Source organism: Podarcis muralis, chromosome 10, assembly GCF_964188315.1.
Source record: "Podarcis muralis chromosome 10, rPodMur119.hap1.1, whole genome shotgun sequence".
NCBI classification, from domain to species: domain Eukaryota; kingdom Metazoa; phylum Chordata; class Lepidosauria; order Squamata; family Lacertidae; genus Podarcis; species Podarcis muralis.
Window position 1 is genome coordinate 63,220,370 of NC_135664.1, and position 23,405 is coordinate 63,243,774.

The following is a 23,405-nucleotide window of genomic DNA, read 5'->3' on the forward strand; positions in this document are numbered from 1 at the left end:
TATAATGGCAATGGTGCCCACCTGAGTGGTGCCAGAACTGAATTCCAGGTGGGGGTGGGGGAGCCCTACAGATATCTATGCAAAGCCCACAAAGCAGGGTGTGAGTGGGGGAACAGCTATACAGAGAGCTATAAGGAACAGTAAAGGATGGCAGCAACAGATCAAAATGATGCTTTGTGAGGGTTCTCATTTGGTACCGAGTGTGGCGACCGCACAGGGTCCACGGATGTTTCACCCTCTATTGATCCCTGTGCCACCACTTGATTTCTCGCTGTCACCACCCAGGTCCTACCTGGTACAATACTGAGTCCGGTCAGGGTCAAATCGGAACATAAACTTCTGTTTATTTATTGCAGTTTAACAAGCATCTGGTTTCATAAATGGTGCAGGTGGCGCTGTGGGTTAAACCACAGAGCCTAGGACTTGCCGATCAGAAGGTTGGCGGTTTGAATCCCTGCAATGGGGTGAGCTCCCGTTGCTCGGTCCCTGCTCCTGCCAACCTAGCAGTTCGAAAGCATGTCAAACTGCAAGTAGATAAATAGGTACCGCTCCGGCAGGAAGGTAAATGGCATTTCTGTGCGCTGATCTGGTTCACCAGAAGCGGCTTAGTCATGCTGGCCACATGACCCGGAAGCTGTACACCGGCTCTCTTGGCCAATAAAGTGAAATGAGTGCCGCAAACCCAGAGTCGGCCACGACTGGACCTAATGGTCAGAGGTCCCTTTACCTTTACCTTTTTATTGGTCAGTTACAATCATAGGGTGCCTATCTGGACCTATAACTTCTGCTACCTGCTCTCACTCACTAAACCACCTCTATTTACTTGTCTATTTACCTGCTCTCACTCACTAAACCACCTCTATTTACTTGTCTTCCTAGCTCCTAACTGTTCCTGACTCAACTTATTTCACTACACTAACTCAACCTACCCACAGACTCTATCCCAATTCACTCCCACTCCAACCAACCAACCACCCAACTCCCAACGAATTCCTCCCTTCGCCCCTCCCAGAGCTGGTTTTATAGTCCCTCTGACTCCACCCCTTGGGTTCTGATTGGGTAACCTGTTTAACTATTTCACCTCCAGCACTCTCATATGTTGACGTCACACTGAGCCTCAACTTAGAAGGGTGGTAATAACTCTAAATCACCCTGACTTGCCTCATTTTGGCCCCTCTGCAGAGCCCATGTACACCCCTGTATTACTAGTCAGTACATCTGAGCTGACTTCACACATGACCGGTTCACACATGAAATGCAGCAAATCCAGATTGACTACCGATGCACGTCGGATAGGGATCTGCAGCCATTTGGGTCTCCCTTCCTTATGAGTCTACTTCTATAATAAAACTAGTTGGCAAATGCATGCATGTTGTTTTCACACATTATCGGTCTTGGCACACATTTGGAAATATATACAGTGGTACCTCGGGTTACATACACTTCAGATTACATATGCTTCAGGTTACAGACTCCGCTAACCCAGAAATAGTGCTTCAGGTTAAGAACTTTGCTTCAGGATGAAAACAGAAATCGTGCTCCAGCGGTGCGGCAGCAGCAGGAGGCCCCATTAGCTAAAGTGGTGCTTCAGGTTAAGAACAGTTTCAGGTTAAGTACGGACCTCCGGAATGAATTAAGTACTTAACCCGAGGTACCACTGTATTTGGTGTATCGCTAAAAATGCAAAGTGTGAACTGATTTTTAAACGCTCCAAATTAGCTTCTTTCCATCTACGTGCTAGGAAGACACCCACCTGCAATTTGCAACGAAGGAATGCAACAAAACCTTGGGAAATGTTTCCCACTCCCCCATGGTAAGGTTATCTTTTTGAGTTCTCTTAAGACACCTTGGAAGGATGGATCATGTGTGTGGGGAATCTTTGGCCCTCCAGATATTGCTGAACAGCATCTCCCACCAGCCCTAGCAAGCCTGGCAAATGACCAGGCATGATGGGAGCTGTAGTTCAGCAGCATCTGGAAGGCCAAAGGTTCCCCACATGCCTGTTTCTAATTTAGTCACATGTGTCAGGCAACTCCTTCAGTGGAATCTGGACTGCTTCACCTGGGCTTGTCAATTAAATTTGTAGTCTAATGCCCCTGTGTGAGGAGTCTTATCTATTTTGATGAGTAACTTCCATCCGATGATAAAGTTGACATCCTGGCATTTCTGTCTTCTGCACTAGCACTAATGAGCCACTAGGATCCCCTGCAGGAAACAGCCACACTAACATTAAACAAAGAAAAATACCTCTCTGCAGACTAGAGACAGAAGTCACACTCTCTGCAAGCAGCTTTACCTCCTTATAGATCTTGATCCCGATTTGAAATGAGCTCCGTCTATCAGAGCACCAGGATAGCTTCAGAAACAAGCCAAGAGACTGTCAAGTTAGAATTCAAAAAGTCTTCTGATGGTTGCTCCAAAATAGCATTGGGGAGCTTATATTTTTACAGATGCCAATCCACTTTTCTTTGGGATGTATGTGCTACTATCAGCAATCACACAAAGTATGAAGAGAGGCTGGGTTCAACAAGTGGCGTAGCATGGGAGGGGTTGCAGGAGTGGTTGTCCAGGGCATAAAATTGTTAGGCGGTGCAAAATCTAAACACCTAGTACTGCCTCGATACAGCTGTGTGTTTCCGTTGCTGGGCTCTGTTGAAAATGGCTTCTCCATAGGAACCAGGAAGTGACCTCTTCAGACAATGGAACGACTCTTCTTTTCTTATCTCTGTTGCTGCAGTCTCCTGGATGATGCAGACACCGCTAGGCAGTTGAATGCACATGTGTACTCCGTTTGTTTCCCTTCGTCCCCACTTCCATGTGGCCCCGGGCACTGGCAACCCATGCTACGCTACTGGGTCATTGTCATTCCACAGGAATCCTGGGAATGGTCATAGTGTTGCAAAGGAAGTTTTCAATTTGCAGCTGGCCATTCTAAGTCTTTCTAAGAACTGCAATACATCAGAATGTGAGGAGGGGAGCTGTGTCTGGTAAAGTGGTAGATAACCAATACAACTGCCTTTGGTCTCACCCCCTTCGTATCCTGCTCCAGTTTCTGGTTTTGGATTCGTAACTGCTTTGGGTTGCTATTGAACAAAGGTTGGCTAGAAACTGAACCAATGAATAAATGTTCTTTAAGGCTGTTCCTTGCCCCTAGTTTTCTCTCGGTTCAAGCTCTCCTGCCGGCATCTCTTGTGCAAGAGGAAATTCCAGGCTCTTTCATTCTTCCAAGTTACTAATGAGAGGGATACATTCCATTCAGCCTACTGTGTGCACATCGTACAATGTTGTTTTTTGAAAAACAACAACATTCAGAAGTAGTTTTACAGGACGTTTCATTTGCACTACAGTGTTTTCTGTGGGGCATTCTGGGGTCTTACAGGGAGGGAGGGGTGGATCTGTCAATTTCAGTTTCTCTTACTTCCTCATTTTTTTCAACATTAATTTCAGTTCATTTCCTTGTCAGCTGGTGATTTTTATTTTTTTTTAAGTTTTCATGTAAACCCATCAGTATTTTTGAGCGAATTTCTCCTAATCCCGGTTTTTCATAATACATATTTGCAAAGCAATTTCCCCTAAAACTTGGGTGGAGAACTGCACAACAAAACTCAGAGAAGTGCAATTTTCGAATCATACTAGCAGCGGCTTTCCATGTTTTCGGACCATGAATCTCCCCTATGTCTACTTGGAGATGCTGTGTGGTGAATTCTCTATTTGGCCGCATCCTCTTTTAAAGCCATCCAGGGGTCTGCATTGTGTGAGGAGAGCAGAAGTCCTTTTCTAATTGCTCAAGACGCCTTTTGGAACTCAACCCTTGTTATTTTTTAACATTTCTGTTCCAACTGTCTGATACCACCCCCACCCCTGCAAAAACAACAACTCTTAAGGCATCTGTAAGAGAAGGAATTAATGAATGATAGAAGGAAAGAGACTATAGGAGGAGGAAATGGAAAGGAAAAGTTCTGGATTCAGGGCAGTGCAAGTGGTTTTCTTACAGGGAGTCAAGCCGAGGGGCCCCAAAATATTATTATTATTATTATTATTAGTAGTAGTAGTAGTAGTAGTAGTAGTACCACCTGTACTTGTCCTCTGTTCTTCCTCAGTAGCCTTTTGTTGGGAAAAATTGAGGGCCCAAGGAGAAGGGGACAACAGAGGACCAGATGGTTGGACAGTGTTCTTGAAGCTACCAGCATGAGTTTGATCAAACTGCGGGAGGCAGTGGAAGACAGGAGTATCTGGCGTGCTCTGTCCAGGGGGTCACGAAGAGTCGGACACGACTAAATGACTAAACAACAGCAACAACAAAAGTAGTACCTGCTGAGAAGATCCATTTAAAAAGCAACTGTATCAAAATATATTATTGTGAAAATAAGAAATATTGTGTGTGCGTGCACGCACCAAATTTTGCCCTAACTCAAGGTGCCATCATACCAAAGTCCGCCCCTGAGAGGAGGAAAGGGTCAGAGGGAAGGGACAGGTGGGGGAGGTCTGCTGAGAAGGACAATTCAAAGAGGCCCTCAAAAAGACCTGGGGAAACGTGGGAGGAGGTCAAGACAGTTAGGCAGTAGGCAGAGGAGTTGGGTACGTTGAGTCGGGAACATGATCTCCTGTTCCTCATTGAATGATTGCATGTTCCTTCTTGCAACGTTCCCTAGATAAATATGACTGTTGGTTTCAATAGTTGTTGTGTTTTGTCCTGGCTGGATTCCAGGCTAATAAATCACATTCTTACCGTTACCAGCACAGTCCAGCAGATTTAAGGAGGCATCTCCTCCTGCGCTATTCCTCTTGTTTATTCAAGCGGTTATAAACTGCCTCCCAATGAATGTTTGCCAAGCACTGTGTGAGGAAAATATTAAAAGAACAACATATACAGTAAAAATGAAGTAGGCAGAATCGAACGCACCTGTCTTTAAAACATCAAATTATGAGGTACCTATTTATCTACTTGCACTTTGACATGCTTTTGAACTGCTAGGTTGGCAGGAGCAGGGACCGAGCAACGGGAGCTCACGCCGTCACGGGGATTCGAACTGCCGACCTTCTGATCGGCAAGTCCTAGGCTCTGGTTTAACCCACAGCACCAACAAATCCATGCAAACATCATTTCCCATATTGTCCAAAAGGGTTTTATTCATGCGCGTATTTTGCTCTTTAATAAAGTGCATCTCCTTAGCAGGAGAAAGACAAAAGAGGTTTCACAGAAGGGGAAGAGTGCTCTTGTGCTTGCGGGATTCCCACAGGCATCTGTTTGGCCACTGAGAGAACAGGATGCTGGACTAGATGGGCCATCGGCCGGATCCTGCAAGTTCTTCTTGTGTTCTTATGCCAGTGGATGCAATCCTGCTCCCCACTCCTGTTTACTGAACACATAACAGCTCGATTTTCATGATGTGATGGACAGCAAAAAGCCGAAAGTGAAGAAGTCAGAACGTGGAAAAGTATTGACACCCATTGTGGTGGAAATTCCAGTTGTGGGCTGCCATTTTGGGCAACATCCCTATGTCCTCTTTGATGTATAGCCAGGTCCTTAGCTTTGATTCTGGGTGGGATGAGTCAAGGGAAGCCTGCTCATTACTCTAGCAACCTCCTGTCTCTCCTTGAGGGAGGGGACAAAGCCCAGGAGTAGGTCATGTGTTTTGCATATGCAAGGTCCCAGGCTGAACTCCTGTTACCTTTAGCTCTAAGGATCTCAGGTGGTCTTTGTCACCCCTGCTATCTGTGCTAGAAGAACCATTGGTGTGACTCCATATAAGGCAGCTCTGCATAGCCTTGAAAAAGGACACAGTCATGCTCCAGAACTCTTCTATTTCACAGAACCATAGAATTGCAGAGCTGGAAGGGACCACTAGAGTCATCTAGTCCGAACTCCTGCAACACAGGAATCTTTCGCCCGAAATCAGGACTCGAACGCATGACCCTGAGGTTAAAAGTCTCATGTTCTACCGACTGAGCTATCCCAGGGAGGTCTTCTATTTGAAGGACGGAAGCTCATTTTAGTAGAGATGACTTGGGCTAACTAAGTAATAGCTTGTGTGTGTGTGTCCAACAACATTTGAAGGTCCACAGATTACCAGCTCTGCCAAAATATTATATAAAAAACACCGGACCTAGGTCTAGCATCTCAGCAGTTTCTATCTCCAACAACTATTAATCATGCACATGGAAATCCATTCCCCATGCTTGTCATATAATTCAGTGATCAGACGCAATTTTGTCCAGCATCTCTCTCTGACGCTAGCGTAACTAGGCCAGTAGATGTCAACTGTGACACTGTTGCATCAGATCAGAACAGCCATTGGTATTATAAACAAAAACAGGCCAGGGAGAGAGATCAGCGATTGAGGAGGTGATTACGCACGTAGAGAAGTTGCAGGATCAAAAGGAGGTGGAGACCTGTGCTCGAAAGTATCCACACAGTAACCCGTTTTCAAAATATTTTGGCTCTGTGTGGACACTGCACCATAGGAGCTACCTCCAGGAGCCATGGGTGCTTCAGAAGTCACATGAACATAGTTGTGGGGGCCAGGCACCCACAAAGTCAATGAGAAAAGCTGCCAGTGGCAGCAGTGCTGTCTCCAAGAGAGAAGCAGTTCAGCTCTGCCCTCCGCAGCCAGTGAGCGAGGCACCCTTTCCCCAGAAGTTGGGGGGGCTCAGACATGTGCAAGTGTGTGCATGTGACGTTGCATGTCCACATTATGGTGGTGGGCACCCACAACCCTGAGGGCGAGTTAGCACTCCTGCAATGCACTATGAAACCTCCACAGAGAGGATCAACACTGAATCAGCTCGAACACCTTTGTGGCTGCCATGATCTAGCTGGGTAGGGTTGGGGGTGTGTGGAATTGATCAGGTGGGTCCAATGTAGTAATCTGTCTTGCAGGACAGAATGGTGCCTACCGCCTTGAAGGAGGCAATGGTATTTAAAAAGAAAAACACATTGGAACCGGGAGTTTGTAACACCAACCCACACCCCACCCCAAACCAAGTAACTGCGTGAGAGATAATACTTGAAACCCATTTCTAAGCATTTACCATGTGAGTAAAATCCACTCTCCGTTAAAAGCTACAGAAGCTCTCTTTTGCGGCTTCAAGGGGGTGTTCCTGTCATTATCTGGCTCGCTGTTTTCCGAAAGGGAAGAGGGCTTCCTGCCCCCCACCCCCGGCCCCATAACAAGAAGTAAAAAGCCTCTATTTGTATGATAGACCTTCTTGTTTTTGGAAGCTGGTCTATTTGGAGAGCTTTTAGCACATGGTGGTAATTTGTCAGGAAATGGAGGTGTTTCTTGACAGAAGCAGCTGTTTTTCCAGTGGGTCGCTATAATACGGCTTATGAGGCCCTATTTCCCATCACTGTAATGAGGCTGAATGATGACTGCTGATCTCTGGAGAATGCTTTGAATATGGCAGGAAATTGCTTCCCTTCCAAAAAGCGAAAAGAAAAAGCATCAAACTTCTGCGGCTGGATAGTCAAGCCAAGAGACCGATTTGCACAGATAATCCGTGCTATAAACGGCAACAGATTGCACAAGGAGCTTTCGCCCCAGTGGCAAAGTTAAAAAGAAGAACCCCACGCACGCAGAGGTTGCTCAGAGATAACAGGGAACCGGTTTGTGGACTTTCAATGAGCACTTGTGAGTAGGGAGGAAAATGTCCCCCACATACAGGGTCACGCAATCCTACCCACCAGCTCTTTAGCTTAACAAGATAGATATAGCTTTCCCTCTAGGTTTGATTTGGGGGGGCGTTAACACTCCAACCCTGTTGAGGACTGTAGAAGGAAGGGTGGTATCTCAGTGGCGGGGCATGAGGAATGTTCCACGTTCAATTCCCGGCACCTCCACGTAGGGCTGGGAACATCGCCTGCCTTGAAACCTTGGAGAGCTGCTGCCAGTCCGCGCAGACAGTACTGGGCTAGATGGACCAGTGGTCCCACATGGCACAAGCGAGCTCCCTTTGTTCCTAAGCAAATGTTTTATATCAGTCTCTCTTCTGTATTTTAAAACTCGCAGCCTCCTTTCCAGCTTCCATAGTGCTCTGCTGCATGAGGAACTTCACATGTAAACAGGTGCCACACTTAAGGTTTCCTGACGTTACAAAACACAAACAAGCAGCTGCATCGCAGTCTTGGGTGGATCATTGGCAAGAGCACCAACCATTCAGTTCTCTCTTGCCCCTCTTCTAGGTGATTGGTGCTCTTGCCACAATGATCTGCTACAAATAACTGATGCCTTTGCCTGTGGGCGATTGGTGCAATCTGAGCAGGGCTGTATGTATCGAGCTCTGATCGCCAGATAGGGCTTTGGCCTGGGTAAGGAACCGCTCATGCTATGGATTGCTCCTGAACGCCCAAACAGCAGCCGCTCGTGCAACGATCCAAACCAGCTTTCCTTTTTCACAAGCGGGTGTCGCCGTTGACGGACGCCTCTACGCAAGAGGTCTCTCCTTTGTTCAGTTCAGGCACAGGCAACTTGGCGGCAGACAGCTCACAGTTTTGGGTTGCCGTTGCCTCTTCCCCACCTCGTCTGAATCGTTTCGCAATTAAAACACAGAGGACAATGTACAGGAGGCAGGTTGCACCTCTTATCGAGAGAAGGAATCCCACATAGACGTTCCTAGGAGGAGGGTAGACAGAACAGCTCAGTGCAACAGAACTTAAGGAAGAACAAAAGATGTCATTTAGCCAGGCTAGGGCCATTCAACTCCTCCAATGGAGATCACTTGAGGGACACCCCAATTTGACGTATGTCTTGGGTGTTCTCTGCTGGTTGGCTTCACCCTTAGAGACACTGGAGTGGTATTTGCGTGGCTTATCCCAATGCCTATGGCCAAAACCTACACATTTGTAACCAATAAAGTTGTGGCCTCATTTGATCCCATAAAACCAACATCCTGTGTACTTTCTAGTTCGGTGGTTTTCAACCAATGTGCTGTGGCACCCTGGGGTGCCTTGAATGATGGTCAGAGCTGCCATGGCCAATGCTGGCCTCTGTCCCTCTTTCCTTCCCTCCCTCCTCTGATGCCCTCTTATGTCTCTGCTCCCTACAAGCTCACCAGGCGAATGGTGCCTCTGGGGCTGGCCAGGGGGTGCTTCCCAGGCCCCTGTGGGGCAGAGTGAGGAGGCACCTTTCTTTGGGGCAGGGGGGGGCGGTCAGAGACCAGGGGTGGCAGCAGTGGCTGCCCGGAGGACTCCCAAGGAGAGGGGAGAGGAGAGGGGGCTGAGGGAACACTCTAGGGCATGGGTAGGCAAACTAAGGCCTGGCTGCCAAATCCGGCCCAATCGCCTTCTAAATGTGGCCCGCAGACGGTCCGGGAATCAGTGTGTTTTTACATGAGTAGAATGTGTCCTTTTATTTAAGATGCATCTCTGGGTTATTTGTGGGGCATAGGAATTTGTTCATTCCCCCCCCCCCAAAAAAATATATATATAGTCTGGCCCCCCACAAGGTCTGAGGGACAGTGAACCGGCCCCCTGCTGACCCCTGCTCTAGGGTGTTTGAAAAGGGGTGAGGGGCTGCCGGCTCTGCAGACAAGGGGTGACATAACTGGGCTCCTGAGCCCTACAGGGGTGCCGCAGAAAGAATGTAGTTGGTCAAGGGAGCCATAGACTCAAAAAGGTTGAAAACGTCTGGTGTAGTTATTTAGCTCCCAGGGAACCGGGTGGTTACAGGGCATTGACCCACAAACAGTGCAACAAAACTTAAGGAAGAACAAAACAAAACTTTTGGGGGAGGGGTGACATACCTGAGAATTAAAAGAATTAAAAGCAGTTCATGGTTAATCTACCCCAGAGAAAGTGGGGCAGGGAAGGTGTCAAAGGAACTCATTCTGGATAGCTCAGTTGGTTGGAGTGTGGTGCTCATAATGCCAATAACCCTTATGGGACAGCTGTATATACTTGCATTGCAGGGGGGTTGGACTAGATGATCCCCAGAGTCCCTTCCAGCTCTACAATATGATTCTATAATGACCAGTTGGTTTCTTCTATATGCAATTACCCAGCAGCTGCCAATGTGGGGTGGTGGTTACAGTGCTGGACCAGGACTAGGGAGAGCAGAGTTCAAATTCCCACCCAGCCATGAAGCTCATTGAGTCACCTTTACCTACTGCTCACTCACAACCTCTCCTTCCTCACAAGGATAAAATGAGGATTTTTGTTCTCTGCATTGTGAAGTTGTATGAAAAGCAGTATCTTAATATATTATCCCAATAAATAAATAAGAATAAAGTGTTTTTGTTTTTTTGAAGCTTCTTTCTTGGGACAGGCTGGGAGAAGCAAGCTATATGATTGAGACTGTTTAAGAGGTTTAGAAACAGGGAGGGAAACTAACTTCAACTGCCTTGCATATTAGTAAGATGAACCAACCCTCACGTCTTAAACAAATGCCGTAGGAGTTTCCTCTCCCCCTGAGAAAGGAGCCAGTGTGGTGTAGAGGTTAAGAGCAGTAGGCTCGTAATCTGGTGAACCGGGTTCGCTTCCCCGCTCCTCCACATGCAGCTGCTGGGTGACCTTGGGCCAGTCACACTTCTTTGAAGACTCTCAGCCCCACTTACCTCACAGAGTGTTTGTTGTGGGGGAGGAAGGGAAAGGAGAATGTTCGCCGCTTTGAGACTCCCTCGGGTAGTGATAAAGCGGGATATCAAGTCCAAACTCTTCCTCTCGGTTTTCTCACGCTGAGAATGCTTGCACGAAAACAGAGAGGGAATCTCAGCTCCTGTTGAGACTCACCTGAACATCTCTGTGCTGTACGCTCTGCAAGACCCCGATTCGCCACAGCTTTTCACACCCCATTTCAAGCAGGTTGTATCGATCAGAGCTCCAAAATAAAGAGGCGCGGGAAGTCCGCCTGAAAAGAAGAACCACCAGCAGTGACGTGAGCCTGGCTCGATCTTGGCAACGTGGGTTTTTTCCAGCGAGAGTCAGAAAACGGCCGGGGGTTCATGGTAGACCTTCACTGTATGAGAAGGTCTGTATGAGTTGAGACTAACTGTATTTTTCGCTCTGTAAGACACACTTTTTTCCTCCTAAAAAGTAAGGGGAAAGGTGTGTGCGTCTTATGGAGCGAATGCAGGCTGTGCAGCTATCGCTGAAGCCAGAACAGCAAGAGGGATTGCTGCGCAGCGCCTCTTGTTGTGATGCCTTCACAGCAATGCACCATGAGGGACGGAAGGGAGCCCTTACGGAGCCCCTTCCATCCCTCATCCTGCTTCGCTGGGAAGCCAGAAGACCAAGAGCTCTCCCTTTTGCTCTGCTGGGTTCTGCAGAGCAGTGCAGTGCCTCTTCAGCGAAGCGGGAGGAGGAAAATAAGGGGCTCCATAAGGGGTAAGTCTGATCCTCCGTCCTCCTCCCTCTTCAACAAGATTTGATTCAGAATATTTTTTTTTTATTGTTTTCCTCCTCTTAAAAACTAGGTGTGTCGTATGGTCGGGTGCATCTTATAGAGCAAAAAGTAATTCCCGACTTTTCCACTTTTTTTAAAAAAACAACAAGGGAGATAGAGTACAACTGAGGCTGACCCAGAAGAGAAGGAATCTTCAATGATATCAGTGTGATACATATGAAAAACTCCATCCCCACTGCTCTACAGACTTTGTGTCGTCTTTGCCCTTAACTTTAGAACACACTACCTGGAAGCCTGTTTAAAGCAGTGGTTGCCATCGTGGTCACCACCCATATGTGCCTTTGTGCCTTCAGAGGCCTTGCCTGGCACCCACAGTGTTCCCTCCTCCCCCACCCCCAGAATTAGCTTCCCAAAAAGCAGTCTATTGTAGGACGTCGGACCCCTGCCTGAAGCCCTGGAGAGCAGCTGCCAGTCAGTGTAGACAATACTGAGGTATATTGGCCAACGTAGAAGGCAGCTCCCTTTGTTCCTTCCTCTGTTTCTGATCTTCAAACAAAAGGAAAGGGAAGAAACATTTACCGAGTGTCCTTCCACAGAAAGCTTCGAAGCCGACAGCAAGGGATTTTAATTCTGGAGAAACCGATCTGAAAAAAACAGGATGCAGAAGTTCAAAAAATTCCCTTTGACATTAATCAGATACACTTTGCTACAACGGCTGCAGTCCAGAAACATTGAAATAAACGGAATGTCATGGCTCAAAAGGATATGGGGTTGTGCAAGCTGCAGAGCGTTAAATAACTGGAACTGCAAATTTTCAAGGGCAAGACTTACACCTCGCTTGTTAGAAACCAATCAATCCACTGGAATTAAAGAGGCCCAAATCTGGATTGATCCAAGTGTGCAGAATTTGAAAATCCACAATTTTAAGGCATCCACACAAATTATTTCGATAATGCTGTTGTTGTTTTGTTCCATGTATTTATTTAGCAAGATTTATATAATGCTTAATTTTTAAAAAAACCCAACTCTAAGTGGTTTACACAAAATGGTAATAATATTGTTATTATAACATAAAAAATTATTTTTATTATATTCTTTTATTATAAAATAAAACACTTTTCTTTAAAAAAAAGTTTGCATAATGAAATTATCAAAATATAGATAAAATCTACAGCTTTGAGAAGAAAGATCTATTTTGAAATTGCAAACAGATTCCTCCCAGGCTTGGAACATACATTACGTGCCACTTGTAAAAGTGCTAATTCCACAAATCAAAGTGCTTTAAGAGGCATGTGTGGGATAAGTCAATCCTTCCAGCACATTCGTTCCAAGCTCTTGAGATCTTTATACATTAGCAGTAACATCTTGATTTTGTCCCAGTAACCAAGCAGCCGCCAGTCTAGAATGTTGCCCAGTAGCAAATTGGCCAGCTCATGAGAGGAGAAGACTCCCTGGAAAAGACCCTGATGTTGGGAAAGATGGAGGGCACAAGGAGAAGGGGACGACAGAGGACGAGATGGTTGGACAGTGTTCTTGAAGCTACTAACATGAGCCTGACCAAACTGCGGGAGGCAGTGGAAGACAGGAGTGCCTGGTGTGCTCTGGTCCATGGGGTCACGAAGAGTCGGACATGACTAAACGACTAAACAACAACAAAGCAAATTGGCAGACACTGCAAATCTTTGAGAGCAGAGATGTAATATGTTCCCACTGCAGCCTTCCACGCTAACTACACTTTCCAGACCAAGTGTAATGGAACAGAGAGCAATTTAGCCATTGCCTTGTGCCAGAGCCTTGAAGAACACAACTAAAAATGACCAAAACACCCAATATACTTCAATAGAAGTAAACCTAAAAAACAGAACACAGCAAACTGGCAGCTTAAACAGTAAAAACAGCAATAGGAAGCCGCACCACAGGCCAAAGTGCCACGGTGACAACCAACATTAATGGAACCAGACTGAAGAATACCACCAGCAGCAGTAGCAAATAAAAGATGTTAAAATCATTCCAAGGCTTGAAACAAAAGGCTCTGCCCAGTGCCCAGAGAAGATGTCAAAGTGAACACCTGGTGGGCCTCTTTGCTGGGAGCCACCACTGAAAAGGCCCTGTCTTATGTCGCAAGCCTCCTGGCTTGCCTCTTAACTATTGGTGCTATTTCCAAGCATGTCTGAGCCGGGGCAGCTGGGGAGAGGCAGGCAGGCAAACAGGCAGGAGAAGCATGCGGTGGGAAGCAGGCAAGCAGGCAAAAACTTCTTGTGAGCACACAGGGAGCAAGAGGAGAGCAAGTGGGCAGTTGTGAAGAGGAGGCCTGCACCCGGATGTGCATGGCAGAAGAAGATGCTCTCCACAGCAATTCAATCCTATGCTCTAAAGAGCACCTTTGAATATGAACCTTAGGGCCCTGGTAGTTTTGCAGAAGATTTTTGGAATCCTGATTGTAAATGCCTTTAGGAAAAGAAGAGCCAGTGTGGTGTGGTGGTTAAGAGTGGTAGACTCGTAATCTGGTGAACTGGGTTCGCTTCCCCGCTCCTCCACATGCAGCTGCTGGGTGACCTTGGGCTACTCACACTTCTCTGAAGGCTCTCAGCCCCACTCACCTCACAGAGTGTTTGTTGTGGGGCAGGAAGGGAAAGGAGAATGTTAGCCGCTTTGAGACTCCTTAGGGTAGTGATAAAGCAGGATATCAAATCCAAACTTTTCTTCTAGCAAAACGGCTATATTTTGTCCTAGATTTCAGCTGCAAGCATTCAGATTTTCAGTGATGCACCCCCCACCAACGTTGGCTACAATTATTATTATTATTATTATTTTCAAGCAGAAAATGGCACCCTTTTTTTTGCAATCCAGGGGCATTCTGCAAAAGCAACCGCTGAAATTCAGGAGATTCGATGAACTGTGCTACGGAGCTGACCTGCCCCAAAACTTGATGGAAACAAACGGGGATTTCTTTAAAAATGTGCTCACCTGAACATAATCATGTACGTCGGAGTTCCTCCCAAGGAAAAACCAAACGCAAATAAGAACGTCAAGGCTAAGAAATAAGGGAAGCTTTTGGTACAACTATCCCTTGGGCATTGACCCAAAACTGCCGATAGATTTCCAGGACCCGAAACTCCCACACAGCTGCAGTTGTGAAATACCTGCGAGAGAGAAGAGGGTGTGCGTCATTATCAGGGTGTCTTGCATTTTTTCACATTCCGCACCTCCGCTCCCTGTGGATTTTCCCCTGTGGGCAAAACATTTGGTACAAGATGTCCTGAACCCATTGCAGTCTATCTAGTTGAAATGAAATACTTTATTGTCACTTGTACAACTTGTATACAGTGAGATTACACGAGCACCCCCCACTCAGCTCTCTTAGTCTTAATTCCCCTCGTTTACTGACACACACACACCAAACCCAAAAGTCAGTTGCCCTGTTGTTATCTTTTCATTCAGCAGCCTAACAGCCCACCAATAGAAGCTGTTCTTTACCCTGTTGGTGCGACTAATCATGCTTCTATATCTTCTGCCCAAGGGCAGGAGATCAAGAATGTGCTGGCCAGGGTGTGAATTTTCCTCAGTCTCCTGAGGCAACGTTCTTCTGCTATTTCATCCAGAGGATTCACGGGACAGACCATAATATCTTGTGGTGTATTCACCACCCTCTGTAGGCACTTCCTATCAGTTGATGTCAAACCAGCGTACCACACCGTGATGCAGTATGAAAGGACACTTTCTGTTGTGGACCGGTAGAAGGAGGTCATCAAATGTTGTTTGACATCGTTCTTCCGCAATACTCTGAGGAGATGGAGTCTCTGTTGGGCTTTCTTAGCCACCTGGGTTGTATTGATTTTCCAAGTAAGGTCTTCACTGAGATACACTCCTAGGAATTTAAAGGAAGAGACTCTCTCCACACAGCCCTCCACGATGTACAGCGGGGCTAGTTCTCCTCTCTTCCTCCGAAAGTCCAACACCATCTCCTTTGTCTTGCTTACATTAAGGTGCAAGTTAATATTTTACATACTCCAGAGCCAAAATAGAGAGAACTATACCGCATATCTGCCAACTGTCCTGTTTTAAGCAGGGCATCCTGGAATCACAGAAGCCAATCCCAGCTTCTGTTTGCATCCCAAGATATCCCTTTTTTCTTTTTTTTCTTTTTTGGTCTGGCGCTCTGGCACGAGTCCTCATGTCGGAACACCGGACCAAGTGACCCTCACTATGGTGCAAGTCAGCAGTGTTGCCAGAGGGTAGAACCCAAAGGATTCAAAATACAAGGAAGGAGATTCCAACCAAACTTTAGGAAGAACCTCCTGACAGCAAGAGCTGTTTAGCAGTCAAATGGGCTGCACATCAGAAGGTGGCAGACTCTCTTTCATTGGAAGGTTTTAAGCTGAGGTTGGATGGCCATCTGTCAGGGAGTCTCCAGCTGCGATTTCTGTGTTGCAGGACGTTGGGCCAAATGAAACTTGGGGTCCCTTCCAACTCTATACAATCCTACGAACGCATGAACCTCTTAAGAAGCAAACCTACAAACAGGTATCTGCATTTACCATATCTTTTCCACTTCCCACTGATGCTTTGCAGCCAGCTAAACATGCGCTCATGTAGGTGACCCCGTTGCTTCCACAAACGGGATCCCAATGGCTTGCATCACAGCTGCAGTCCGAGTTGCAGGCAGCTAACAATACTTCCTTAGAGAAGGATGGTTCTTTGATGCTAAAGGGAACAGAAGCAAAGCCTTCAGGGAAAAGGAAAACAAGGCCAACACACACTTATACACAGTCAGATGGGTGGGGTACAAGTAATAAATTGTTATTGCTGTTATATCTGCATTTTGGCAAAGCATGTTTTCTCAAATACAACCCATTTTTGCATGTTAGTTTCACCAATTTATTTTATGCAACAAAATTCATATACCACCTGATAGTGATGAAACTTCTAAGTCTGTGGTTCTCAATCTGCTGGTCCCCACTGTTGTTGGACTACAACTCCCATCATCTCTGAGCTAGCCTTGCTAGCTAGGGGTGATGGGAGTTGTAGTTCAACAACATCTGGGGACCCACAGGTTGGGAAAGGCTGCAAAGTGGTTGACAAAAAAGCAAAACATCAGTAAAAGATAGTTAGCATGCATTCTTATGCACATTTTACCCTCCTATATGCTCTGAGCCCGGTTTTGGCTGGGGAGGGCAGGGTATAAATAATAATAATAATAATAATAATAATAATAATAATAATAACAACAACAGTAATAATAATAATACTGAAATGCACTGTAAAATTCAGAGTGACACCATGATGGCTGCATGTTAGTTCTCGTGTACGTTTGGGTAAGTTCCAGCCAGGTAGATTCACCATTAAATGTGAACTCAGGAGACCGTAGATGAGTAAATGAGCAACAAGTAGACAGCAGAGGAGCAGGCATGAAGAGACATCCCCAGCAGATGGTACTCAGTTAGATCATTATTCTTTATTAAATTTGTATATCACCCATCATCTGAAGATCACAGGGCAGTTCACAACATAAAATGCACCAACGGTCTGAGTCAGTATACCGTATTTTCTCCTCTATGACACGCAGATTTTTTCTCCTAAAAAGGAAGGGGAAATGTCTGTGCGTGTTATTGAGCGAATGTGTGGTCCCTGGAGCCGACTGGGGCGAGTGGAGGCAAAAATCAGGCAAAAATCAAATCGCGCGTCAATGGTGCAAAAATGTGGTTAAAAAGCATGGATCCACATGGATCCTCAGGATCTTTGCATTGGGTCACCCCAAATTCACCATCAGATCACATAGCATGTCCATGGCTACAGCCTGCCCCCCCCAAAATCACGCACCCACTGTTGCCTGGGGCTGCAATGGTGCAAAAACGTGGTTAAAAAGCATGGATCCACAGGGATTCTCAGGATTTTTGCATTGGGTCACCCCAAATTCACCATCAGATCACATGTCTGTGGCCACAGCATGAAGCACAAAAATGATACATCCACTGTTTCATTCAGAATGTTTTCCCCCTTGTTTTCCTCCTCTAAAAACAATGTGCGTGTTATGGTCAGGTGTGTGTTATAGAGCGAAAAATACGGTAATATGGAATTTCCCGCCCCACAGTCCCAAAAACGAATACGGCAACTTACCCAGAGTAGTTGATGTTCAAGCCAGCCACCTGGAGGTCTTTGCAGTTGAATGCAAAGTACAACAGATTAAGCAGGAAGGTAATCAGAAAAGTGACACAGGCAAACTTCGCCATAGTTGTCACTTGCATCTTGAACTTCTTGATGATAAAACCTCCAAGGAACAGTCCCACGATTGTAGCAGGTAAAAGCAACACACCTAGAAAAAGAAAAGGGAACATTGACATAGGTTGCATGTGCTTACACACACACACACACACACGTGCACACACACACACACTTACCCCAGCAAGCCAGAAACGCAACAACAAAGAGAGGAGTTTACCTACCAATATAGAAGATGGCGTTTGAAACAGGTATGTTAAATTGCTGTTCCATAAACTTTGGCTCATATGTTATCATGCCAACGACAGAATTGTACAGAAGGACAATGAGGAGTAAATAGACCAGGAAGATGGTGTTTCCAAGTAGCTTCTTCAAAGTGGGGAAGAAATCTGGAAAGGAAATATAATATATCCATATCTAAAATAAACATCAGCAAGTGTATTCGCAGAGGAAAGGCCTATGATTATCTCTATTGTCATCATTGGGATCAAAAGCCATTGCTGATTCTCTCTACTGCTGAGACTAATTTACATTGCCTAGATTTGTGTGTGTGTATTCAGATTTGTTACTTCAGATCTGCAGTGGTGCCTCAGGTTAAGAACTTAATTCATTCTGGAGGTCCGTTCGTAACCTGAAACTGTTCTTAACCTGAGGTACCACTTTAGCTAATGGGGCCTCTCGCTGCCGGAGCACAATTTCTGTTCTCATCCTGAAGCAAAGTTCTTAACCCGAGGTACTATTTCTGGGTTAGCGGAGTCTGTAACCTGAAGCGTCTGTAACCTGAAGTGTCTGTAGTTGTAAATTGTACAGATGGGAGAGGAAAACGCAGTGTGTAAAATGGTTCCATTCAGCAAATTGTTAGTTAACTCTTCTTAATGAGTTTTAAGTGAAGAATGTTAAGGATATGATCTAGGTCTGTGGCTAAAATTTGAGAAGACCTCCTCAGAGGATGGAGCCCATGGCAGATACCAGCATGTACCGGGAACCAGGGCAACTTGAGAGGAATCCTGGGACCACAATTCATGAAGGTACCCCACCCAGGAAACCAGTGGAACTGGGTGACTATATGTACTCTGACTCAAGTTACTGCTCCTCCATCTGCTTTACATGCAGAAGGTCCCAGGTTCAATCCTTAGTATCTCCAGGTAGGGCAGGAAGAAAGCCACAGGAGAGCCACCCCCAATCTGTGTAGACAATACTAGATGGACCAGTGCTCTGACTCAGTAGAAGGCAGATTCCTGTGTTCCTTCCTGACATGCTTACATGGACATCTGCTTACAAAAAGAGACCACGGAGACCAATTATCTGAATCACCACACATTTTTCACCACAGATCACGTCTGTTTTCAAAATAGTAGGGGTGAGTGCCAGTTGTTAATAAAAGGGATCGTGACCTTCCAATAATATTTGGGGTGTATGTTTAAATTGCAATCACCCCAGAATAAGGACACTGTGTTTCTGGTCTACAAATCCCATCATCCCTGAGCACTGGCCATGCTGTGGGAGTTGATGGGAGCTGGAGTCCAGAAACATCTGGAGAGTCAAGTTTCCCTAGTCCTGTTCTATTTTGTTTAAGGGGATGAGTGGGCCACCCACCAAGCCGATTGCTCTTAAGAAGCTCGACATTAACTAGTGAAGGAGAGCCAGAGGAGGAGGAGGAGATTCAGCAGTCAACCTTTTGTTGCTTTGGAGATCTTCAGCCGTGGTGGCTTTGGAGATTCCGTTTTGCCACAGCTATCCTTGGAGTTTCCGTAAACATCACCCGACTTCTTAATTATCCTTTCTTCTCCTTGTTTTGGCAAAGAGTAAGGCAGGAACCAGAAAGGGAAGGAGGCCACAATGCTGATGGCTCCACATAACAGTATTCCAAGCCACCAGGCACCAACCCAACGCACATCCTTAGAATTGATTGTCAGTGTATCTGGGAGAAAAGGACAGAGATTGAACATTCAGCCTCTTTAAATAATAACAATAAAAAGATTATCTACATCTTTTGCTCTACTTTGCTTATTCATCACTGCAGTTCTCAGTTGGCTCCCAGTTTGACCTTTCACCTCTCCACTGTATGGTCCAGCTGATAAAAAGTTAGATGTGGATCTAAAAGATCTAAACTGCAATCACAGCTCAGTCACGGAAACCATGGGTGATTTCTCAGGCATATTGTAAGACATTCAGAAGGATCCTCCTGGATCAGACCAAGGGCCTATGAGTCCAGCATCCTGTTCTCACAGTGGCCCACCCGATGCAATAGCACCCTTCCAGCTGTGATCCACACCAACTGATATTCAGAAATATTTTTTCAGTGCCTCACTGGGCAAAGGGATTGACTGTTAAGCCACCCTAGGAATTGGAGCTATGTAAGGGGGAATTAGGGTCTCAGCACCGTTAACAAACTACAGCTCCCCGGATTCTTTAGGGGAAGCCATGACTGTTTAAAGTGCTATAATATTGCTTCAGATGCATAGGGCAGATGGGGCCTGAGAGACAGGCTAAGTGGAGGTAACACTGCAGGAAGTCAGGAATTTAGATGATGGAGGGTGTTAGCGCCAGAGAAGGGTTAAGAGGATAATATCTGGCAACTGGAGAGATCGTAGGAGAATGTACTTAAAACCACAAATGGGAGTTTAGTTTAGTTTAACAGGGAGTCTGGGCTGGAAGCCTGAAATTTATTTGTGTGCAATAGTAAATATTCTAGGACGTGTCTATGGATGATAATACACAGCTTTCCTCTGATGGAAGAGAGCTGGTTGGATGCTGGGCTTGTCCACACCACAGCAAAATGTGGAACAGCACCTTCCTGTCTCCCCACTAATGTAAGGACACCCACAAGACATCCTACACACCCCAGTGTTGTCCTGGAACTTCCACCCTTTAAATGCAGGACTTTTCAGTCTTAGCCATTGCAGATCTTCCAAGGATAGGAAAAGCCCACATTCCCAGGAAGGTCTGGGACAAAACTGGGATGGGGAAGGGCGTCCTATGATTACATCCCCCTACATTAATGGTGAGAGTAAAGAGGTGCAAATCCACATTTTGGTTCTGCAGGTGGAGAAGCTCTCTGAGAACCTTAATTTTGTGAATTCCTAACATTCCCTTTCTGCATCATGGGATGAAGTCACTGGAACCCAAAGCCTTGCCCACCTTCTTCAGTCTTCTGATGGCTGTGGTCCTTTCCTGAGACAATATTTTCTAGAGCTCAGGGCTCCAGAAGGACCTACTGGGGATTGTCTAGGGTCTGGCCTGACAATTGCTACCAAGCCACAGCAGAAGAGGACAATTGGCACTTAGCACTCGCTGGACAGGAGAGTCAACGTTAACAGAGAAGAAACAATGGATACGATTATGGGTATTTGTTCCTTACCCGTATCTACCAGTCCAATGTCAACCCACAGATTAGCACAGTAGGATCCAAGCAGGAAGCCAGCCGAGGGTCCAAACATTCCCAACGCCCTCACTATTCCTGTAAAAGATCACATGGCAGCACAGTGACTTATTTATAGTGCATGCAGAAGAAGATTATCTATGAAGGGAAGAGGCAATCTTTGGGCATGCTACTCTCTGCCAGGGTAAAAGGCTGGGCAAAAGGCTGGGTCATCTGCTGTCCGCATTGCAGAAGAACAGGGTGGGAAACCAGAGCGATGTGCCATGGCCCCTCTCCGCCCTACCAGAATGCAATCCCAACCTGATCAAAGACCCAGAATGCAATCCTATATATGTCTCATCTGAAAGAAGTCCTATAAGTTTGATGGATCAATTCTTCCAGGTAAGTGAGAGTGGGAATGCAGACACAAGTCTTTGGGAAATGCTGTGTTGAGACCTACAAAAGGTGGAGTGAATCTCCATCCAATTACACAGGTGTTGTTGTGTTTTGGGGATGGGGAGTGTTTTTTTTTCCAACTGGGGTTCTGGGGGAAAAGAATGGTAAATTTAAAGGTAAAGGGACCCCTGACCATTAGGTCCAGTCGTGGCCGGCTCTGGGGTTGCGGCGCTCATCTCGCTTTATTGGCCGAGGGAGCCAGTGTACAGCTTTGGGGTCATGTGGCCAGCATGACTAAGCCACTTCTGGCGAACCAGAGCAGCGCACGGAAACGCTGTTTACCTTCCCGCTTGAGCGGTACCTATTTATCTACTTGCACTCTGACGTGCTTTCGAACTGCTAGGTGGGCAGGAGCAGGGACCGAGCAACGGGAGCTCACCCCGTCACGGGGATTCGAACCTCCGACCTTCTGATCGGCAAGTCATAGGCTCTGTGGTTTAACCCACAGCACCACCCGCGTCCCTAAAAAGAATGGTAGTCTCCACTAAAAACCATCATCTCGCTCCAGTCCCAGGTACCCCACCTTGGAGCAATGCTATGCCATGACTCGGGTCAAATCCACACCATACATTACTCCTCCCTGGATTATTATTTTTAGGGAAGCAGTCTTTCCAATGTGTTGGGAATCACTGCTTCTTTGGGGGAAGTCATGTGTCATTCTGGGATAGAAAGGATGGCAGCTAGCAATTGGAGGCCACTGTGAGGCTCTCCACTGCTACCCAATGATAGTTCCCCCAATTTTATTTTTCAGAAACTTGACAAAATGCCTTCTTTGATCAAAACCTGCAAATGAGGCAGGGAGGAGGCACACAAATTTTGCTCACTTTTTTATCTGTTTGCCTCGGTGGTTGATATGCATTCTTAAGCTGCCTTGTGACTGAGAAGGCACAAATATTTTAAACCAGCACATAAACAGCCGTAAGATATTTTAAAGCAACCAATAAACAGCCAAGAGCTGGTAAGACAATGCAGACCTTCAGAAGGCTGCTTTTCAACCCAGTTCTGATCTTTAATGGGATGGGATCGCCTCGCTTATTTTACCTATGTAAAAGGCCGAGTTTTGTTCTGTGGCAAAATCATCGATGTACGACAGCCCCAGGGGCATCACGGGAGCTTCACCGATTCCACGAAGAATATTCCCAGCAAGGACAAACAGCCACAGGTAGGAGCTCGTCGATTTTTCACAGCCTGCGGGCAAAGGATGGCACACAGCTTGGTGAACGAATCTGCTGTGCCCTATTCGTTTTCCCTTGCAGGGCTATTGGCAGCTTCAAAAGGTCAGGAGGGCAGAGATGCAAACTGTAGAGGTAGCACAGAGCAAAAGGTGGGTAGATTCCACCACCAGTGCCACTGCCGTGCCATTGCACCAATGAAATCTAGAGCACCTGTCTCACAGAATTGTAGAGCTGGAAGGGACCCCATGGGGCAATGCAGGGATCTCAGCTAAAGCATCCATGGCAAATGGCCACCCAACCTCTGCTTAAAAACATCCAAGGAAGGAGAGTCCATGGATCACAGCGTCTGCTGTGGCTGCAGAGACTGATAACTCATAACTGCTGCCTCCCATGTTGTTTTTGCTGCCTTAGCATCACCAAAGTGACCTCCCCAGGGCGCAAGTCTGGGCAGTGTGTATGGAGGTCCTGGTCTGCCCAGATGACAAGACTCCCCTCTCGGCCTCAGTGATGTGGCCCTTAGGAAAGCAGAGCAAGATGTTTGGCACCAGCTTGGCTGCAGGAGTTGCCGGAATGAGGCATACAAGGCGCCATCCAACCAGCTTAGGGACTTCGGGTTTGCGTAGGGCAGGGGTTGGCAAGGCTTACTGGGCATGGGCTGGATCACTCCTATGGAGATCCTCCATGGGCCAGACCAGCACAGCGCAATGCCAAAAATCACGTTGGCGTATGTCCGCGGTGCCAGAAATCGCTTCTGCGCATGCCCAGACGCTGAAAATTGCAGGCGCGGTTTTTGGCGTCTGGGCATACACAAAAGCTATTTCTGGCACCGCGGACATACGCAGATGTGATCTTCAG

The 23,405-nt window shown here is 46.5% G+C and overlaps 1 protein-coding gene across 3 annotated transcripts in view; it reads right to left on the bottom strand.

The window, feature by feature from the left end:
* Positions 1-5,110: 5,110 nt before the first annotated feature.
* Positions 5,111-23,405, bottom strand: part of LOC114605642 (solute carrier organic anion transporter family member 1C1-like) — a 32,237-nt gene continuing 13,942 nt past the window's right edge. For all 3 annotated transcript variants that reach the window (XM_028747099.2, XM_028747100.2, XM_028747101.2), the window contains exons 6-15: positions 22,417-22,563; positions 20,920-21,018; positions 19,234-19,479; positions 17,783-17,947; positions 17,457-17,652; positions 15,878-16,043; positions 14,307-14,482; positions 11,919-11,983; positions 10,727-10,844; positions 5,111-8,612 (exon numbers count right to left, since the gene is read on the bottom strand). In XM_028747099.2, the coding sequence (XP_028602932.2) occupies positions 8,393-8,612; positions 10,727-10,844; positions 11,919-11,983; positions 14,307-14,482; positions 15,878-16,043; positions 17,457-17,652; positions 17,783-17,947; positions 19,234-19,479; positions 20,920-21,018; positions 22,417-22,563 (1,598 nt within the window). In that variant the 3' untranslated portion in view covers positions 5,111-8,392. The remainder of the gene's footprint in view (positions 8,613-10,726; positions 10,845-11,918; positions 11,984-14,306; positions 14,483-15,877; positions 16,044-17,456; positions 17,653-17,782; positions 17,948-19,233; positions 19,480-20,919; positions 21,019-22,416; positions 22,564-23,405) is intronic.